Below are 22,460 nucleotides of genomic sequence, written 5' to 3'. Positions count from 1 at the left end.
ATAAACAATTCAAATTCAAACAATAAGAAAAGTGTGGAAGTTGAATAGTTTTCTAGGGATGTTTTCTGACCTTTAGGCTCTTTAATGTTGCATCAACAGATTTCAACATTCAATTTTTATCTTGCAATAAAGAATTTTATTTGCAAGTAAGGTACAGTTTGCATGTTTTGCAGAAAACAACACAGTATTATGTTTGTCTTCCTGTTTAAAAATGAATGAAATAGGCAAAGCAGTAAAACCATGTATAGAGAAGAGAGAAAGTCATGCCTTAAAATATACATTGAATTCTTCACAGCAGTGTGCCTTCATGTATGGTCACTGTTGAAAAAAGGGGCTTAAGAATACTCCAACTTCCTTCACCATATTCAGTGTTAAACTATTTTAAGTCAAGAGAAATGATCATAGAAATTAAATTCAATATGCATCTTTTTTTCATAAATAAATCACATATTTTAAGACTTAAAAATACACATCCTATGTAAATACCTGAGAGCCCTCATATCAGAAAGTTGGTATCGATATCAAAGTTGTTCAATCAGCACACATATATGGATAAATGTTCATTTTCAGTGCCAAAATATACACTGTTTGTATACTGTTTCTTAAAAAATACAATGCACCCGGAACCCTGCCTTTTACATTTTTTGTAAACATTTTTAAATAAAAAAAAACACACAAAATTCACAAAACTATTTGCAACATTTCAGCAGAAAAATAGACATTTACCACACTGTACAAAAACATTCCCCCCGATCTGTAACAATAGCAATAATCGTTCAAGTAAAGTCCTCACTCACTAGGAAAGCTGACAGAAGACACTTTTTTTTGTTATGGTTTGTTTTTTTTGTTTGTTTGTTTATATGGCTGCTTCAGTAAAGGAAAAAGAGTAAGTCAAGAATCTGTCAACAGATAAGTAAATAGTTGGAACTGTGATATACCTGTACCCCAAAGGATGTTACTAAATATAACCTGGAGAGTAAGTAACTAAAGAGTAACTAAAAAAAACAAAAATAAAACAACAACAACAACAACAAAAAACCCTGTAATATATTATCCTACATTTAGTTTAAGCTCTGTTCTGTCCTGGGATAAGGAGAGAAAACCAAGGTATCCTTAACACAGATTTTATCACAGGATAAATAAACTGACTCCTTTTTTTCTTTTTTTAGAAAAAAAAATAGGAATAATATGACAGAGGAATGTACAGAGTCAATATCACAGCTGCAAGATGTAAACAATTTCTAGTGCCAAAACTTTACAAATAGTAAGGTTTTATGCAAGCTGGGCACCATTTGCGCATGAAAAGAAGCAACATGTAAACAGAGAAAAAGCTGCCTTTTGATTACGAGTAGATACTGAACAAAAAGAAAAGTTCACTGAGTTTAGCCTTAGAGCATAATAGCCTGCTCATAATGTTAGACAATACATGTTTAAAACTCATAATGCCAACGGTTTTGTGAGTCCATTAAAAAAAGTACATGTTCATCAGGCAGCAGAGCAAAAACCGACACAGTCCTAATTTCCAGTGTCCTGCTCAAGATTTTTCCCTCAAACAAAAGTCTAACTTTTGTTCTGACAATGATCGTTTGAAACAGTCACAACACTTAAAAATTAAAACTAGAAAACATTTGACATTTCTGCTTTAAAGAGACATAAAGTGCATGACCAACTGTACCAAGCACAGTCTTATCGGAGTCCTTTCACAGCAGAGACAGTAACTTTGAAAGAACTGGCTTTGACAATGTACTGCTAAATGATGGACAAGCGAGTTCGGAGGTTGTAATACTCCTACTCTATAGATTTGGGATGCTACAACTATCAAAAGAGCCTTCAGAGTAGTAGTACGTGGTACGCTTCTTTAACTCCGCCTCCTGCTCATGCTTTCTCTTTCGTGGTCCCCTTTGTAAAAGGTCATACATGAATTTGGTGACATTATGGCGATGCAAAGAGTAACATTCAGAGAATGAGGAAGAGGAACAGACATTAGTGTGTATCTGTGTGGGAGATGGGGCTTATGAGGAGCGGAGAAGGGGCAGCCTTAAACAAACAAGATCAGGTCGATAATACCATATTATCACATGACAATTTTAGGAATTTAGCCTTAGAAAAAAATACACTTCCCCATATTAGTCATGTCTACAAACAGGATGAAAGAATATATTACACATGCACAGACAGACAGACCATCCCAATTAATTCAAAAAGTGGATTAGATCAAAAGGAAAGGCATACAGTAAAGCACAAAGTGAGGTACAATAGAGAACATCCAGTGCTGTCACTTTGGTATCCACTGCCATAAAGAATCATACTGCAGCCAGGTAGTTAAATGACTTCAAGATTGTTAAGGGCTTCTATACCACCATCATGCTTTTTTTGTCCATGTGGACAACATTTCTGACAGTTGTTTTTTTTATACTCAAAGTTTAAGAATATAGCAGTGTACTCAAACTGTAAGCAACACAATTTAAGAAAAAAAAAAAAAAAAAAAAAAAAAAAAAGCAACACAATGTCTGAGTCAACAGGACACAGTAGTATTCCGCAGAAGTACAAAGGAAATTAAAAAGGTATTTGGACATCTTACCCTGAAAGTGTAGAGAAAGAAAACAATTGAAAAAAAGACGCCCTCAACGGAACTTTTAAAAGTCACAGATACAACAAGAATGACTAGGCAACAGTTTTTATGTTTAACTTTCAGAGTGATTTTTCTTATGTCCTCTTGCATTTAAATGGTGACTGATTATAACAGAGAAAAATATGTCTCAATATAAGCAACAATTTCAGTTTCATGAACTATAAATAGGATCATTTCAAAATGTAAGACAAACTGAAATTTGTCTTAGATAAATATTTGAGATAATTCATTGTGTTTCCAGTGTTCTGTTAAGCAACCTCAAGAACACATTAGACATTGTGCTTTTCAACATGTTTTTCTCTTAAACAGAGGAGAACACTTTTTTCCCCCAATCAAGATATTTCAACTATGTTTACCAGCTTAAACACTGCCCTAAAGTCATTTTCATATGTTGCTTTAGATAGTCTCTTTTTTATTTGGCAGGATTTTAAAATTACAAAATAGACAAGCCACCAACAGGAAGTTGGTGGTTTTCTTTATCTGCGCTAATGGTTCACAAATGCTTTACAAGCCCCTGAGAGATGGAAAAACATGGGTGGTATGATATGGTAAGCTAAAACATGCACCATTTGCAGAGAGTTAAAGTAACATAATACAATAATAATGCCTTCAATATTTTCAACTGCTCATTATCAGATAGGCAGATAGCAATAGCTAAAAGACTCTCCTGAGCTTTTGCACAGGAAATCACATTGTTTATCATTGTTTATAATGATATGCAAGACAATTTACTCTGAATTACAAAATGTGATAAGGTGGTGTATATATATTTATGGGGGCTAATAGCATTTTCTAAATCTAGGCAGCAATGCACTTGCATACCCACTGAGAATAGAACCAGAATGCATTCAGTATATTTACTAACATCTGATAGCATCAATGATCAAATTTTTTATAAGTACAATAATGAATAAGTGCTACTATTTTGTCAAACATAGTGATGTTTTTTAGTGACATTATACACCACCTGCAGCCTTGACGTTTGTCTAGTAATCTGAAACTGATTTTTATCAACCACACTGAGCCCACAGGGCAGAAACAAGTTCTAATATACCATCTATATGCATGCATTATGTCTTCAGAATGAAAACGGTTAAAAGCATGATGAGAGGGAAAAGACAAAAGAATATACTTCAGAATAGACTAAAATGAAAAAAAGAAAAACACTTGTCAATGCCCTTTGACAGCTGCTCTAATATAGAATCTAGTAAGATTTTGAGAAAAAAAAAGTCCTTCCTTTACATTAATCGCAATTAAATAGTACAAAATGTGTCTTTGGCCCATACCTTCATGTGATTGTTAAACTGTTCAGATTCGCAATAAGTAGCTTAAAAAGAAAGTCTGTGATTGTGCTACACTTGTCTACAATGCCATTCAACAATGCAGTCTCAGAGGAGATAAGGACGGATATCAGGGTATTGCTCCTTTCACTTCTTTGTCTATCCCTCAATTTTCTACCCATCCTCTTACTGGAAGGTGTGTTCACCCCGTACTATGTGAGAGGAGAACTCATAGCGGTCCTTGCTCCGGTGACCACAGATGTTGCACTCCAGTGGATCTCTGTATCCGTGGCAACCCATGTGGATGGTGTACATGACATGGTCCAGGAAGAGCACTCGACAGTGCTCACACTGGAAGGCCCTTAATTCCTGGCCCTCCCGTCCAAACACCCGTATCCCTTCCTGGCTCACAGGCCTCTCTGTTGCCAGTCGCATTATCCCAACCCCGAATCCTGCCCCACTTCTAGGTGATGCATCTCTCATCCGCTCACCTGAAAAGACCACTGCTGGACTGCCACGAGACCTGAGGCCCACGGGGGCATTGCTGCCATGGTATCCCTGCCTTTCCTGAGGGCTGCTGCGAGCTGAGTCAGCAGATTCAACACCACTGTTGCTGGGTGACTCCTCTTGCCCTTGTTGGGGATGCTTACCTGGCCTTGTTAAACCAGTGGGGCCATTTGAGGTGGGATGACCGGGGAACTCATGGGGCTGAGGCGGCTGTGTTGGTAGTGTGTCACAGTTTCCTGAACGTTCTGTTCGTTGGCTCAGTGGCAGGACATGGGGGAAGAGTGGGTTCACAATAGGCACCACCTCAGCCATAGAAAGTGGAGGACCTGGATGGTGGAGCATGGGGCGTAGGGTGTCTGATCCCAGGTATGTGATGGCATTGTTGATAGCCTGGTCCATCATGTGGGGTGGCATCATTTCAGACTGCTTCTCATACTTAACAGCCATGTCATAGCTCATATCAGGATAGCTATAGCGAGGCATCTTTTCACCTGTAAACAGCAGAGTAGTTCATGACTGCATGTAAATAATGATGATGGCAATTTCTTGTTAAAATAAGATATATATATAGATGCAGCAGCATAAGTGGCAAAAATACTCTTATTTTTATCTTCAGTCAAGAAGGAAAATTAATATGTACAAATGCAAATACTGATTGTAATTTCCATTCTAGACAGTGAATGTTATGGCTTGGTGATATTTTGAACTTGTTTTTCACATTTTGTGCATGATGTTTGAGTCTAATGAGTGGAAAGCCCCATCCATCTACGACTGCAGTGTTTAACCCCTCGAGAACAGGGATGCGGTAAGCTGTTTTCTCTCGATAAGAGCAATGGCAAAGTTACAGGTGTACGTAACCACAGAGTGAAAAAAACACTTCCTTGCCTCTCAGTCAGCTTGCTCTAGTTGCTCAATCTCATCTTCTAATAGTGTGGCAAATTAAAAAAAAACTGTAGGCCAAAGCTATTGTGTGATATTATATAATACAATATAATGCAAAACTATGGAACAAGGGGAAGACAAATCAAACTAAGTAAGCTCAAAAAATAAAATCGGGTAAGCTGATAAAAACAATAACATGTTATTAATGCTCAAGTAAAATCATTTGCAAGACTCCTATAAACCAATTAAATTAATCAATTCATTGTTGAACAATAATATATTTAGATGATAACAACAGCATATAGGCATGCTTTGTAGGTCAGAGTCGTAAAAAAGATCACTGCATGCAGAACATAATACAACAAATTATTTCAGTTGGTACTTCAACTGCTAAACCCCAACCTCCTCCCCCCCCTCCCACCCCACTCCTCTGAATAAAACATCATATGAAACATTTGTTTTTTATCTTCGTGGTAATTAGAGTAGTCGATTTGCTGACTATGTCTGAAATGCATGTATGACTCACCCACAAATTTCTGAGGTGTGGTGCTCTTCCTCTTGCCTACATTGCTATGCAGTCTTTCAATAACAGGTGGCCGATCAAAGGTGGCCATGGTGGGCTCTGGCATGGGCCTTGGCTCTTTTGGAACGTCACCTTAAAAGGAGTGAACAGGTGATAAGAAGGAGCACGAATACAGCTGGGTGTTTAAAAGGAAAAATAAATGAAGAAATGATCGGGTTTAGAATAAAAGTAAGATGAATTTTGCTTAGGGCAAGTGCAGCTTTATATTATTATTATTTGCAAAATAAATAACTTATCTGAGTATTTTGTAAGTATACTCAGATAGCAAAAGTTGCGCAAAATAATATATCAGTCATTAGTGCTTAATGGTAAGGATTATTTCCAGTTCATTCAAGAATTAACTTTACTGTATTATATGTACGTTTACTGGTTTCAATTCTAGTGAATTTATTTTTACCTGTGTAAGGCCCACTGTTGACATTAGGATCCAAGCCGATACCCTGCAGGTAACCATGGCAACGCTCTTTATGTTCCTCTAAAGATGTCCGCTGTTTGTAACTCCGCCCACAGTAGTTACACTTGTGCGGTTTGCCGACTAAAAGCAAAAACATTCAGTCTATTAATTTCATTCATCGCTGTAGACAGAGAGTGGGCAGTATCCAGTGCCGCAGTATTTAGGTGGTGCGTAGTAGTACACACTGTGAACAGTAAGTAGTACAAACAAACCAAGACCAAGCTTCTGAGATCATGGAGGTTCCACTACTAGTGTGATTCCACACAACTATTGCCAGACAGAAACACAAGTTGTGGGCGACCAAGACTGTTGCGCCATAAAGTCTGCATTTCAAAACGCTTTGGTCTGTGCAGCAAACTCCCACTGCAGAGGCATAGCATGAGTAAATAATGGAATTGATCATGCATCCCATTGTGGCGGTAGGAAACTAACTCCAGGTTAAACTGCTATGGAGGTGGAGTGTGATTCATTGTTCTATTTAATTAGATTCCTTCCTACGAAGAAAAGTGAAAATATAAAGACTCATTCTTTACATCTGTCTTAGTCCACTCATTTCCTTTTATACGTCACGTTTGCTTCAACAAGCATTCAACACACCAATGAATTATTGGAGGTGATTTCTGTTGTTTAAAGAAGTTATTGTACACTATCCGGGCAGTTAGTTATCAGCTTACTTGTGAGCAACACGTAAGTTGAGTCAAAAATGGTTAAAAAAAATAATAATTGCAACATGCTTCAACAAGCGAAATCCCAGACACTGCAGAGGGAAAGATCTGAGTCCTGCGTCAGAGTATTCTCAAAATTAGAATGACTCATGAAGTGAACTGAAGACCACAACAGCTAACCAATATGACAAACATGGCACCTTTGGCCAAGTGATGTAGACTCATGGTGACAGTATTACTAGAAGAAGATGTGATCCAGTGCTCTTTTCACTGTGAGAACAGAGAAACCCAAAACCTTTCACTTTGAGCATGGAGGTTGTAACACACATACGAGCAGTCACACAAACTACACACACATTTAGAGCTAGGTGACAGTTCACATGTTAACAGAAGTACTCTTTCTCACATAGAAAAGGCGAGTGGAGTTATTAAAAAAAAGAAAAGTTTCCAAATGTTACGCTGTCTGTGCTGGACTTTTCCTTTTGATGATGTGAATGAAATAAAACCCACTTGTTACACAATGACATGACCAGTCATGGCCAATCTTACATTTCTTGCGTGAATCATTTAAAAGAATAATAGTTTTTTTCTGCCGTATATGTCATTCAGTACTTCTGTGGTCTGTGAATGACACTGTATGGGCTGAACTTGAAACTGGGGTTTATTATCTTTTTTTTCTGAGTATGAACAGTTACAAGAGTACTGCATAATGACAAAAGGTTTCAATATTATCAAAGTGTGGGTAGTGTGGAAGTGTGGTGTATATGCAGGGTCATCTCAGCAATATTCATTTTGGTAATGAAAGAGTTACTTCAAAATGAAACGTCATCATGGAAATAATTGCCTTTGCTTTCCAGCCGTGTGGTACTCTAACAGTGGAGTAGGCAGTATTCAGTCAACAAGACTCACTCCCTTGTTCTCAGTGGCTATACAGATTCTCACTCACACTACATAGGCTTCATTACTTTTTCATATTTATATAACCACCCGCACACAATCTTGCACAGATGTTGAGTGGACACATTACAGGTGCTATTCTTATTCATGCAAACAGTCCACTGTGAACTCAGACCCACTTTATTGACGCCATCTGGATAATAAATAAAAACCTGTTTGAATTTAGACCTTAAATAATATAAAACCCTGTCACCTGATTTTCCTGCATTACTATTTTACCAATCAACTGTGCCTGAATGAAAAATGTCATCTTCCAGTATAAGGTTTAATCTAGCCTTTGTCTTCACTGTCTCTCACCGTAGTCTTCCGTTTTCATCATCTGACCTCTCTGTCAAAGCTTTGTATTTCTCTTTTCTTTCTACCTGTTCTTCCTGGCAGGGCACCAAACCACAAATGCCAGGATTCCAATAGTCGTATAATGAATAGTCCCCGAACACAGAGAGGGAGGGAGTCAAGATTACACACGTCGGTCAAATATCCAAATCGATGTTCGGAAGAGTCAAATTTAGAGTCTACGAAAGGACAAACAAATTCAGATCAACAGAAGTGTAACCAAGAAAATGGTAATGAAGGTAGGTGACAAATGTGACAAAAATAAATAAGATGTGTGTAAAGGAATCATGTAAGTAAGGATTTCTAAGAGCAAAATTACACCTGCACGCACACGAAACTGTACATAAACATATGGGCATACACATAAGCACAAAAGTTAGCTTTAACAAAGAGAACTATATATGAGTAAACCCTGCGGGGCATCACAGACAGAAATGACGGTATTGTCTGACCTTGATTTCAAAGGCGCAACAAAAGGGAGAGCACATCCTCATATAGGAAAGTGGGTTACAGTTGATACAGCCAGCACTCCCCATGTGTTTCTCAACAGACAGATAGTTTCCTCCTTAGCGACTAAGGAACAGCGTGTTTCTTGGTACCTAACCACAAAGCACTCACTGTGCCGTATATAACACGCAGATAAAAAGAAGACATAATCTATCTAAAAGACAAGGTATGGCCTCACCAGCCAGCATAAATACTACCTAAGAGGTTAATAGTATGTTGAAAGGGTTTGGGCTTTTTAAAATAGTGTACCTCAATATCGAATGCTTATGTCGACTGCATATATATCTATATATATATATATATAGATATATATGTAGATATATATACACACAAAGTCTCTTCTGGTTAGCACAAGTGGGCAAGTAAAAAGGGAAGAAAAGGGGCTGAGGAGGAGAACACTTACCAGCATGAGTGCGCAAATGACCAGTGAGGGCATCGCGCCTCCGGCAGGCGTAGCTGCAGAAGGGGCATTTGAAGGGTTTTTCACCTGTATGGAGTTTGATGTGTCGTAGCAGGTTTCCCTTCTGGGTGAACGACACACCACACTGGTTGCACTGGAACGGCCTGTCTCCTGAGAGTTTCATGAACAGGAAGTCAATGCCACAATCACTGTGGATATTTTTTTGAAAGTATCAACAAACCTAAGAAGACACTGTTTATAACTGGATTTTTTTTCCCTTAATATTTTAAAATATGTCATTCGAATTATTATGACATGGTATTTGACTCTTTGAACAACTTGGTAGTTGCCAATGAACAACAAACAAAATAATTATTCAGTACAACTTCTGACCGTGATAATACATCACATAGTTACAACACAAAAACTTGATAACATGAGCGTAGTGTACTTGCGACTCTCTTCTGGAAACTCTTAAGGAATCAAAAATATATTGTAATCAGCATTAACATTAGCATTAAATATACTTTTGGCTGAAGTAAAGTTACAAATGTAAGTGCTACAGTGTCTAATACACAAGCACATATATGTATGGACTACTTTAGACTACTTTTAATCTGGAGATGGAAAAGAGAAATATGACCTGTGATAACCAGAGTACTCATGGCGTCAACTGAAACCTGTTGCGGAGGATTCCAAGGATATTTTTTTCCCTTGATAATAATTCCAAGACAGGGCTATTGTTTCAACCAAAGAAAAAAGAAAGAAAGACGGCAGTCCACACCCACTGTCGAGGAAAACAAATGGTTTCTGACTCACTCTAAAGGAGTGGAAACTGCTGGTTCCCCTGCTGGTTTAATGGTCGGAACAAGATAAATTCTTTGTGGATCATTCATCTCCAAAGAGTTTTATAAAAGATATGTCAATTATGCTAAAAGGTTTATTTAAAAACCTTTAATGCCATTTGGAAAAACAAAATGAGTACCGTTTGATCGATTTCCTGATTCGGCTGTCACATTTGGCCCAGATAACCCATCCTGTACGTTGCTTGGGCTGCCACTCATGGATTCCTCTAGTGCTACTCCTTCTTCCCCTGTTTGGCCTATTTCTTCCACTGCTGGACTTCTGTTGTCAGACTCATCCATGATTTCTTCTTCTTGCTTAATTGTCAGTTCTGAAAAAACAAAGCATAGTACAATCCTGATGAGCCTGATGGCACGGCAAATGTTAGGTGTATAGGAGAGTTAAAAATCTACTTTTACTATACAAATGCTGTCCACAGCGATCATGAACCATACCCAAACCCAGGCTGGCTACACAACTCTGTCAAAGGTAAATATGCATTACAATAAATTTGGTCAGATTGAATTGTAATGGATGGAGATGAACTAGGTGAAGGTAAAGGTTGAGCCACAAGGCCGAGTCACTTCTGTAAACTGAATTGGAGTGCAACGGGCTGATTTAATCTGTGTTGGACTTGCTATGTACTGTAGACAAAATGAATATAGGCTAGAGATAGAGAAGATTAGAGGTACAGAATATAAATAAAAATAATTAAAAAAAATTAAAATTAAAATTAAAAACATTTTTACATACCAACTGATCTCATAGATAGCATTGACTTGACATGGTGACAAGAAGAGACAGAAAGGGAAAAAAAAGAATAAAACAGGCTGGTCTAGTTTCTGGCTGTCCCTGGGAAGAAAGGGAGTGCCAGAGGCCTTCTCTGGCTGCTGCTCAATAGCAGTGGGAGGCCGGCTGGATGGCAAAAGCAAAATATTGTGTAATATTATGAGTGCATCTGTGTGTGTGCGTGTGCGCATGCGTGCATGTGCGTGCACCGGTGCGCATGTGCATGTGTGGGTCTGCATGCTTCTGCATGTATGTGTGTCTGAATCTGAGCTGGCGGGAAACGTATCACTTAGTTTCTAGTTATTGGTTACAAGCATTTAGCAATAATTTAACATAAAAATACTAATTGTAATATTTTTCTAAGGTCTTCTACTCTTTATAGAATAAAATCAACAAACTCAACACAGCAAAACATTATCACAAAACATCATCTTCAGTCATTTAAACACAAACGCTATCTTAAATATGCCATGAACAAGCAAAATAAAGTGTTTACATTTATAGTTTATTACATTTGATATCTTTGATCTCTGTACATCTGTCATATGTAGCAATATCAAAGTAATATGCACAGGGGTCAGTTAGCTTTTGTTGTGTAAATTATATTTTTAATTTAAAAAAAATCACATGAGCCTGAAGTGCTTTAAAAAACATTCAGGCACTACATAAAATCTTGTAAATAGCTTTTGGGGCTTTATAGGTTGCACAGGCAAGGAGTATACATTATCCAACTACAACTAAACAATCCTGGCTATCTTATTATGGGATTTTATAAAAATCAATAATATAAGCATATGTGGTTGGATTACTAAAGCCTCCCATTAGACAGCAGTTAGTAATTGTTCTCTTTGACATGAAGTTAATTCTCACAGGCCAATATGAGATATGCATAAATGTGGTCATTGCAAGTGATTGAATCCATGCATATGCATACAAAAACAGCATTGTTCAATCTAATATTGTATGTTTTTCAATGCCACAGTTTGTACAGAAGAACACTTATCCCAATACCCAAGTTGCAATCGAGCCTGTCTTCGACAGCTGTATCCTGGCAACACGGAGCAGACCTGAACGTCCTTGCTATTCAGCTCCTTGCATCTTTACATCTGTCTCTCCAGTGTGGCAGAGTGGAATGCAAAGATTGGTCAGATGAGGATACGCTTGAAACAATCCGCATGACAAAAACAGCTAGGAAAATCATCTAGATACTGTTTTTTATAATTACTACGTCTCCGTTCAATTTATGAGTTATCTGAATTTTCATATAGTGAACAGAAAACCTAGAATCATGATCACTACTGATTGAGAAGGTGACCGAACCCCAAAAAAGAAATTCAGGCATCCCTCAATCTGTCATGTAGTCAGCTAGAGTGTAATCAGCGCATAACACAAATATAACCCCCGTACGGTTTCTGCTTTTGCTTGCAAGTTTAAGAAATTTGGCACCAAAATTTGTACCCCTTTGTGCTTATTGTCAGTATATGATGAGTAGTAACACAACTCTTTTGAAACAAAACCTCAAATGGCAAGCATGTTAAGCAACTGAGACGATGACAACAGCTCTTATTGGTGAAAAGTATTTCCCTGTGAAAACCATCGCACAGCCCACCTCCCTGCATCTCTAAACATGTGGGAGATAAGCTTCCCCTTTTTTTCACTGAGGTCCCTTGTCTTACTTTGTTTCCCCTTTTCTTACTTTGCTGCTTCACAGTGACACTGCTAGAGATGATCTATAGATATAAGTCAGTAGGCTGAAAGGAACCAAGCAACACTTCAGACCAAGTGCAACATGATATAAGATGCAACAGGGCACATTGTTTGCACGCAAGCTTTTACTGTGTAATCTACAGCCCCTTGGTAACGCTGCTTTCGTCTTCAGGTATATTTTATTCGATAATTTTCTCACGAAGCTTCTCAAATTTAAGACAAGAATGTCATTCTAGCTTCATGCTTTGGATGGCTTTTCCTCCACTTTTTTACAATTTAAAGTTTCCACACAAATCAAATGAACATGTGTTCCATGCAAGATACCAGAAATATTATCACAGGCATCTGTTTTCTGATCTGCTCACATCTGCCATGGTAATTTACCTGGCGCAACCAATTATAAATGTATCAGTTATGTATTCCATAGTTACTGATGGGAAACAGAGTATTCTTTGTTTCCTTGCAAAACTTTTTTTGTGAAAAAATATCTTAACGCATAGCCAACCTGAATCATCTAATGCTGATTTTTAATGATAAAGTGCCTCTGCTCATTCTACAGCTGTTCTTGGAAGACTGCAGAAATGTGTATCTAATAACTGAGCACTCACCACCAGGGGAATTAGGACCCTGAGGAACTGTCTCTCCATTAGGTGCTGATATATCCGCCAACATTCTCGAGTTCTCCTTACCAGGAGAGCATTTGCCGTTACCTGGGAGACACAGAAACACTGCAATCTGCATTGTGCTGTAGAATACGGTACTTGAACAACAAATGCCACTGTTATGTGAAAAATGCCAGTTTTCTTGATTGTGTTAAATTGGTTATGTTACATCAAAAGGTTTCAAAGACTGAGGTTAAGATTGAGAAAGTTGCTGTTGAGAAAAATAAATGGTGTTATTGAGGATGACATTAGAGACTGTGACAGCAAAATACCAGACCTTACTGCATGCTTATTTCTGGTCTATGATCTTAATGCAGGTAAATATAGTGACAATAGAACAGAAATAAATATAATGTCTCGATTTGACATACTGAATAAGATGAAGAAGCCTTCTGCTGCTTGCCTTCTCAGATTGAAAATGATTAATTTCTTCATACTCAGATCTATTTCAAGACCTATTTTGAATAGTCATTAAGGTAGTCAATATCCAGAATGCAAAACCAAACTACCCAAAAGTTTTTACCCACCTATGTGATTATAATGTTCAGCAAATGTAGATCAAATTGCATTCTCTCAGCAGTTTGTACAGAACTCGGGCTATGGATAGCCCGGTGTCCACTCAGAGGGAGAGCAAACCAATCCCTTATCCCCTTACAGCATGGCCCCATCAGGGTCACTAGAACAATGCAGTAGCAACAGGCAAACATCCCTTCTGACCCCTTAGGAGCCACAGTGAGAAATACTGTAAAGTATCCATTGTGGTGTCACCACACTATCAGTCCGATTTAAAAAGGATAGCTGCAGCTATGGAATCTCTGTAAAAAATCAAAAGAATATGATAGATGCTTCCTGTGAATTGCTACAATGGTGCACTGTTACAATTTGTTTTTTCTGAATATGTCTAAAGTGACCCCGCATACATGAAAAAAGAAATCTGTGTCAGATCTTTTCTCTCTTTGACAGCTCCTCTTAACTTGACAAGCTTTTTCTGTGGCATTGTTCCATTGTAGTTACAGCCTCACTGAGTGGGCTTACTGGGAGATGCTGTCCAAGACACAATCCCTGGGCCTAGGCTCAGGTTGCACAGGTTGGGGTTGGAGGAAATCTCAGGTGACCAACGTTGGCTATCCCTTGGCAATACTGTCCTGGAGACAGGAGTGGCCCAGATTTGTCATGGAGGATTTTCCATTACTGTAACAGATGCTGTCAGACACCTAACAGTACCATGGTAATCTAGGTAATCCCAAATCTATCTATCTATCTATCTATCTATCTATCTATCTATCTATCTATCTATCTATCTATCTATCTATCTATCTATCTATCTATCTATCTATCTATCTATCTATCTATCTATCTATCTATCTATCTATCTATCTATCTTTAACAGACATATCTAATTCAATCCAGTCGCATGCAGCAATTCAATGTATATGTATATGTTGCATGACAACCTGCTAAAATTTAAACTGAGCATCAGAATAGGAGAAAAAAAGTGATTTAAGTGACTTTGAATACAGTATGTCCAAAAAAAAATCCAGCGAATGGCAGTCCTCTGTAAAAAATGTTTTGTTTTATGACAGAGGTCGGAGGACAATGGCCAGACTGCTTCAATCTGAAGGAAACAGTAACTCAAATAACTACTTGTTACAAAAAGGTATGCAAAAGAACATCGCTGAGTGCACATCATGTTAAACGTTGAAGCAGATGGGCTACAGTAGAGTAGAAGATGACACTGGCTGCCATTCTGTTAGTTGAGAACAGAAAACGGAGGGCTAGAGTTTAAACAGGCTAACCACAACTCGACAACAAATGATTGGAAAGTTATAGGTTTCAATTTCTGCCTCAGTACTCAGATTTATAGGTTGCGATTTCATTTGAACAACATAAAAGTGTGGCTCCATTCTGCCTTATATCAGTGACTCAGGCTGGTGGTGGTGGTGGTGCTGTGATGGTGGGGAATAATTTTTTTAGCACACTTTGGGCCCTTTAGTACCAATTGAGCATTGTTTAAATGCCACTGTCTATCTTGGGATTGTTACTGACCATTTCCATCCATTTATGACCACAGTACATATCACAAAGCTGAAATCATCTCAAACTGGTTTCTTGAGAATGAAAATTGGTTAACTGAACTGAATCCAGTAGAATCCCCTTGAAATATAAATCTATATCAATCGATACATAGATACATAGATATCACAACCAGTGAGTTTGCAGACACAAACTTTTAACGTTTTACTGGCTGATAGATAATACATTTGGGTATGGGTAAATAATAGACTCAGACACACACGTATGCTTTCATGGACTGAGGTTTGCGTTGGTGCCCCTGGTTTGCTGAGTCAAATCTGTATGAACAGATTAGGATATCAAACACTTTAATCTTACGGAAGAAAATGTTCTTTGAGTAATATACAAAATTGACATGATTTAATGTGTTGGCAAATGGAAAGGAACAAATGTGTACACATGAAACTTGTAGGTGTAATAATTGCTGACTTCACTAACACACAGTGAGCATAGCTTATAAAGTCCAATCATTGTCCCAGGATAGCAAATGGAATTTCTGCTCTTATAACTTGTTTTAAGTGTCAATATCATACATACTTATTCAATTTGTCAAATATAGGCAATTTCTGAGTTTTATACCAGCCATACATTTGGAAAAAGGAAGATCGGGGACAACAAACGGCTGGAGAAGACAAGCTATTACGAACATCCCAGATTAGTTGGACTCCCACAGAAGTAAAGATGGGGAGGTTTTTCACTTACAAAATCCTACATCGAGAGTTGTTGAAAGACCTACAGACTCTGGAGAAATCTGTTCGCGTGCCCAGAGGAAATCATTACATAATCTCAGGATACTACTGAAAACCACTATCACTGTGGAACACAGTTTAGCAACATTACTATGCAAAAAAAAATTTAAAAAGTAAAATTAAAAAAAAGTGTTGCCTATATAAACAAGATTTAAAAACACTAGCACTTTGTTCGGACCTGAGTTCATATAAGATGGACAGAAATGAGATGGAAAACTGTCTTGTGTGCCGTTCCAAAGCAAAACCATATGGGGATTCATAAGTGCACACGGCATTTCTTACAATGAGTGTTATACACAGTTTTCTGCTTTTAGTTTTCTTTTGCAGCATAACCATAACCAGCATCTTTTGCAGAACAGACCTTGCTTATATCAGCAAATCGATACCACACGACATTCTGTACTTATGACAACAGCGAGGCTTTGAAGTAAAAGAGGCTTGATGCTAAGTTGAGAAGGCTGCAGATAAAAATAAAATAAAAAATAGACAGTTAAAAGATTTTTTAAAACGCAAAACAAAGCATCGAGAAAGTTGCGTCTTTTATCTAGCAAGACTAGAAAGGCATTTTTTTATAGTATGCTAAATGGTTATGAGTAGTGTTAGCAGAAGTCGGGATGCAACACAGAGGTAAACATGTCGCTTTCCTAAATTATTTGAAATATGTTGCTGCCATAAAGTTCGAAATTAATCTATGTGTCTTAAAACAAACAAATACATGAGAACAATATAATGTCTCCCTTTTAACGTTTTAACGTTTGATACGTTGTCTTTGTATTTTTTTTTTAAACGTAGGAATTACAAACCACTACACTCAATTTTTTTGTTATATTTGTAACATAGTTTCCCAGAGATTTTGGAAAACGTGTAAACAGAGTGTTTATATGTAACAGGGGATGCTAAGAATTAGTGTAGTAGGGTAGCTGTGTACATGTGGAAGAGTACTGAGTGAGACTGTGATGATGTGTGACACAAAGGTAGACTACTTGACCTAAATTTTCACCCACAGTACACAGTGCCTCGCCAAACCTAGGAGAAAGTCAAAATATATGGGAGCAATGACAATTCCATCTAGTATCCTCCAAAGATGTATGCCTTTTGAAAGATATATAATTATAAAAATATTATTTCAGAAGTGACGCACCGACAGGCAGGGAGAAAAAGAGCCTCCATTTCTTTTTTCCACCTCCAAGACTATTCGCCTGTGTGTTCCTGCAAGCGCAAACCCCAAATGAAGACCTAAAAGTCCCCACAGATCATCAACAACATGCTACCTGTTTTGAAATATGCACACCAAAGCGAAATACATGGTGTGGAGGGGGGGGGGGGGGGGGGGCAGGGAAGATATTCAAGAGACCTGCCCAAAGGAAACCAGCAAAGGGCAATGGAGCACCACAAAGCGCATATCCAGTATCGGCTTCGTTCAACAGGATGTTGCTAATGCATTTTCTCTAACTTTAAGGGGTGAACAGGAAAAAGGCTGCACTTGGGGGAAAATCCCTTAAAATGTTGTGTTGTGATTGCAAAAATGTTTTGGGGTTTTCTTTGTTTTTTTTTCATGGTTTAAAAATAAATCAATTAAAAATCAAATGAAAATTTTTGGATTCACTGTGAAATTCAAAACCACTTTTTAAGGTCAAAGTTCTCATAACGATGCAATCATTATTATTCTCATATTCAGTAGAATATAAACATGCATTTGAATATATGCGTTATAGTGTGTCCTTGTTTATAATGTATGGGTCACAGTGTCAATTGAATGTAATAAATAATACATGTAAAGACTTACTAGTACGATAGTCTTCGGAAGTCTCCATTTCTAGGGCTCTGGGAGTGCTGCAATAGAAAATTGAGATATTACTGCAACGTTTACATTATTAATTTGTCTTAATTCTTCATTTGTTTAACGATGAAGACAAACAGATAAAACTAAGTGACACAATGAATGATCACGTAAACCTGCACGATCAAAGCAATGCATGTGCAAACTAACTGCAATTCACAGCAGCTAAAAAGCTTTGTGTGTATAACTTCCACTCTACAGAAGTTTATTACAGCAACAATAGGTCTGTGCTGTTTTCTTTTTAGAGAAGTAGTCATGTATATTTAGCAAGTTACCCTGTGAACTATTTTAAATGTGTGAACAGCCGTGTTTTAGTTTCACATTCTACAATGAAAAGAGTGCTTGTCTAAAAAGAAGTTGAATTGTTGATTTCATGGTTCCTTTATTCACCTGTTTCCACGAAATTACATAATCATTGTACAAACGTTATACATTTCACCTATCTTTATTTCAGGTTAAATGAACCCCTCAACTATTTGAGCGAATAACAAAACGGGCAAGGGAAGATGAACCAAAATGTGCATCATGCTGACAGATTAATCACTAAAATTTATTACGTTACAATTTGAACTTTGGTGCCAAACAAAGTGACAAAGCAACCAACACAATAAGTGGCATCGCCTCAAAACGAAACACAAGACATTCAACTTTCTAGAAGGGCAGTGTAAGGCACGCTCTGTTTTTAACTGAGTGTTGGTGTAATGGGGCACATATGAATAAGTTGTAATGGGATTTCTTATTTTTATATGTTAGAAACTGAAGTTTGGTTCAATCGTTATCGCTCAACCTCCTTTCATTGCTGAGTCTAAAAATGTTATAATTAAGAAATACAAAGTGACTTTATAATCATTAGAATTTGGAAGCACATAACAACAACAAAAACTCTGATATTATTTAAACGTGTGGAGTGTCACAACAACATTACATTGTATCACTGCACAGCTGCTGGCTTCCTTGAAGAACATACAACTAAGCTCTTAAATAATGAGAAAAGAGGGCAAGACAAACGCAGAATCCACATCCCCTTTTTTCATTTCCCATGATTAGATATTAGATACTCTAATAACAGTTTACTGGTGAAAAGAAGTCAGCCACAATTTTCTCAGTACATACATGAGACCTCCTCTTAGCTACATGGGGGTAATCTTTGGCCATTTTATAGTCACAGCAACTAGGCATAGCCATTTCTTTTAAACAGTGATTATTTATATACGATAAGCCACTAAAATTAAAAGTGAAACGTGAAAGTAAAACAAGAAAGTAATGTGGAGTGAATAAAAAATATATATATTCACATAATTACCTTCAAGAGTCTCCCTTGTGCAAAAATTAGTTGGTGCTTTCAGTCAAGGACGGAGGAGGGGGTGGCAAGGTGTCTCCACCTCCCTTTAATGAAACAAAGAGTAAAATATGCCTATTTAGTCCAGGGATGTCTCAATACGAAAGAAAGGACTTCTTTTTAGATCGACACGTCTCATTAGCAGTCCACTAAAAGCGAAAAACATCCTCTAATTCACATGAGTCAGCTCAGAAAAAATCATTGGAAAGTTGAGGAGGTGCGCGTCGATAGTGTCCTACAGGTGAATGTCAAAAGCTTCTTCTGCGTGCGTCCCGCACAGTTTTCCACATTAAAAAAAAACGACACTCGCGCTGCCCCACCAAGTTATACACTCACTGGATGTGACTGTAAAGCATTCCATTAGAAGTCGCACGACTCTTGTCTTACCCCGTGGACTTTTGCAGTAGGAACAAAGAAGTGGAAAACTCAACAAGTTGGTAAGGAAAGAAAGAGAAGGATCAAACTGGATCCACCGGTTCCTAAGGAATTAGCCATAGCGACAGGGAGCAGCCAAGCTATTTTGAACAACCAAAGGACTGGAAATCCGCGGGTAATGATAATAGGCAATGATAAAAAGCTACTGTGGAGATGTGACTCAAGGTCAAACCGGTAGAGCTTCATCTGTTTTAACTGCTGCTGCTGCTGCTGCCAACAATAGGAATAATGTGATGTAGTGGCAAACTAAACGGCGGATAAAGTCGACAACAGCAATGCGTCCAAACGCTAGCCAACGTGGGGCACTGTCCCATCAGCCATAATAATAAGTTAAATTATCAGTTTCCTTTTTAAATAAAGGCCTTCCACTTTGAAACTACTTCCTACTTTGTCTGCACGATTACTTTAGGAAGCCAAAAATATTCAAACTAAGAAAAACAGCAAAAAGGCAAGAAAAGTGTATTTTGCAGATCATCAGGCAAGTTAAGTAGTAAGCTAAGGACAGAGTGCATACCTGGCTGGCAACAGCGCATCTCTGGAAATAACCATCAGCTGCAAAACCGTAAAGCGACTTTTTGTTCTTATAGTGGCAACGCGCTGTTTCTCGTGTTAAGTGATTTTTGCTGGCTGTGTTGCCTGGAAGGCTCGGAGCTGGCTGACAGCTGCAATTCAACAGGTTATCCGATCACCGCAGTCTACAGCAGAGCCCGTCTGGCTTTCCATTCATCAGACAGACGCTCCTTGTCTGCCTTTGCTGCAGACATGCGCCCCTAGCAGCTCTGAAGCGTCTGTAGCCAATTGATAGCCGAACGAAATTCAATGGCTATATCAAAGCAGTTACCTAGTTCAAACAGGAAACCGATTCACGCACTAAGGTTTCTCCCGCGCGCTCTCTTTTTTTAATTTACCTTAAACACGTAGGAGTTTATATAATCCCATGAACTTGCACACTGATCCAGACTGAATGTCTCGGCTTGAAACGGAATTCATTCTTGTCCGACATCTAACATGCAGCGCGGACTGACAGGTATGGTTCCGCAGCGGCAGCAAAAGCAACAGTTGTTACATCCACCACTGACTTCCTCTTCCATCTCCTCCACAGACAACCAGCACGAGCTGCTATTCTGGGAACTTGGTCTGACACAGAGAAACGGATCACAGAGTGTGGACCCAGTCTGCCTCCCTGCTCGGCAATCGATTAGGTTACAAGGGGCCTCTTATTTCTAAGGCTGTTGCCAGATTATATCCCTGTGACGACAAAACATAAGTGGCATAGTCTATTGGGGGTTACCGTGTACTCAAGGGACATGTAAAGTGACCACATGTTATGTATATATATATATATATATATATATATATATATATATATATATATATATATATATATATATATATATATATATATACACACACATAATATTTATCACTAAATTACTACAATGTTATTGCATTTCTTTGGAAATAAAATTGTGGCAAAAGCATAGGCTATTTTATAGAATGATCAGTGTTGTCAAGAATGCAAACCATTAGTCTATAACTACTGCTTGTACAAGCTACAGTAACAGTTGATTTTAAGAATTTCAGGTATATATCTTCCAGTATTCATTCTTTTGTGGTAATTGTAATCATTGTTTTAGAAATGTGTTAAAACTTTTGACAATTTTAATTTCAGTGTACTGGGAGACTCCATCACATGACACAGACCTCAGGCATGTTTTGAGGGTGAAACAAAACAAGAAAGAAAGGAAAAAAACGTCTTTCTAATAGTCTCTTTAAATTCAGTAACTTAAAAGTAAAAATAATTTGTACAGCACCAAAGTACAGTGACAAAATGGGAAAAGTTCAAGAACACAGCACCAAATATACGTCATTTCTTAGAATGATTAATAGAAGAAATTATGGTGCAAATTAGGTCATGAGGTCTGGTTTGCAGTGACATCATTGTAAATGTCAGAGTGTGGTAATGATAGTAAAGGGTGCTTTTAAACGTGAAAACAAAACCAAAAATCAAACCAAAAAGAGGTTGAGGGTGCAGGTGAGTTTAACACCATTCACACAGTGGCTCCCCACAGGTGTCACAGTCTAATTAATAATTTGTATTATATTGTCTATATAAACAAACAATATTTTATAATATTTATAAAACATATAGCTTGAAATTTACTGAAAGACAAGCCAAATTATCTGCTAGGTGAGATACACATTAAATGTCTATCGAGTTTAGATTTTGCTACAGAATTTCTGTTTTGGAAACAACGCTTAATATTTGAAATTGCCCTGTCTCATATACACCACACAAATCAAAAGTTTCCATAGGTCATGTTTGCAAGCAGCGGCCAGTCATCATGATTGGAAAAAATTAAGTGAAGCAACATAGCTACCAAGCCACAAATCCTCAAAAGTGACAGATGGAAGTTTTGCACTCCTTGGTCTCCCTTTAGGTCCCCCCAGGCTGAATAGAACAGAATAGAATAGAATAGAATTCAACTTTATTGTCATTGCACATGTCACAGGTACAAGGCAACGAAATGCAGTAAAATGAAGCCTGCACGTGCAGTTTCTTTAACAGCCACTTGAGGGTACCTCCAAAACTGAGTCAGTTCATCAGTTACTTTTTCCTTGATAAAAATTGCCACAGGTAGCTGTAGCCAGCAGCTGTCTGCTAGGCATCACGTTTACAATTCAAGTCACTGAGTAGGACCTCTTGGCCGCTTTTGCTCTAAGGCCATCTTTGTGTCCAGTTATAGAGTCAAATTCCAGTGTTGTATGCTGTTGTTACTTCAGACTTGTGTAGGTGGAATTAGTGCACTCTGCCTCCATATT

At 37.9% G+C, this 22,460-nt stretch overlaps 1 protein-coding gene across 3 annotated transcripts; it reads right to left on the bottom strand.

Moving 5' to 3' along the window:
• Positions 1–2,502: 2,502 nt before the first annotated feature.
• ikzf2 (IKAROS family zinc finger 2) lies at positions 2,503–20,688 on the bottom strand. Of its 3 annotated transcripts, none has more exons than XM_086267214.1 (9): positions 20,546–20,688; positions 19,167–19,249; positions 17,810–17,856; positions 13,148–13,249; positions 10,186–10,374; positions 9,204–9,371; positions 6,282–6,419; positions 5,828–5,956; positions 2,503–4,910 (listed from the first exon to the last, which is right to left on the bottom strand). In XM_086267214.1, the coding sequence occupies exons 3-9, from the start codon at positions 17,835–17,837 to the stop codon at positions 4,099–4,101; spliced, it is 1,566 nt and encodes a 521-aa protein (XP_086123340.1). In that variant the 5' UTR covers positions 17,838–17,856; positions 19,167–19,249; positions 20,546–20,688; the 3' UTR covers positions 2,503–4,098. The 3 variants fall into 3 exon arrangements, with proteins under 3 accessions (XP_086123340.1, XP_086123341.1, XP_086123339.1); XM_086267215.1 differs by lacking the exon at positions 20,546–20,688 and adding an exon at positions 20,152–20,456; XM_086267213.1 differs by lacking the exons at positions 17,810–17,856; positions 19,167–19,249; positions 20,546–20,688 and having other exon boundaries at positions 13,148–13,280.
• Between the last annotated feature and the right edge of the window lie 1,772 nt (positions 20,689–22,460).

The sequence above is a fragment of the Aulonocara sp. 'chitande type north' Nkhata Bay genome, linkage group LG16, assembly GCF_057382095.1.
Source record: "Aulonocara sp. 'chitande type north' Nkhata Bay isolate Kocher_YH1m ecotype deep benthic linkage group LG16, A_spYH_male_GT1.1, whole genome shotgun sequence".
In the NCBI taxonomy this organism is placed as follows: Eukaryota; Metazoa; Chordata; class Actinopteri; order Cichliformes; family Cichlidae; genus Aulonocara; species Aulonocara sp. 'chitande type north' Nkhata Bay.
Note: the sequence above shows the minus strand (reverse complement) of the source record. Positions and strands in the feature narration are given on the sequence as shown.

Bases quoted from the DNA above. Each gene is read 5' to 3' on its own strand.
- ikzf2 (XM_086267213.1), bottom strand. From the start codon at position 13,280: ATGCAGATTGCAGTGTTTCTGTGTCTCCCAGGTAACGGCAAATGCTCT. The intron at 6,420-9,203 runs GTAAGTGTTCTC...TTTTGCTTTTAG, and splicing joins TCATTTGCGCACTCATGCTG to TCGGCAAACCGCACAAGTGT. The intron at 5,957-6,281 runs GTAAAAATAAAT...ACTCCTTTTAAG, and splicing joins CAACAGTGGGCCTTACACAG to GTGACGTTCCAAAAGAGCCA.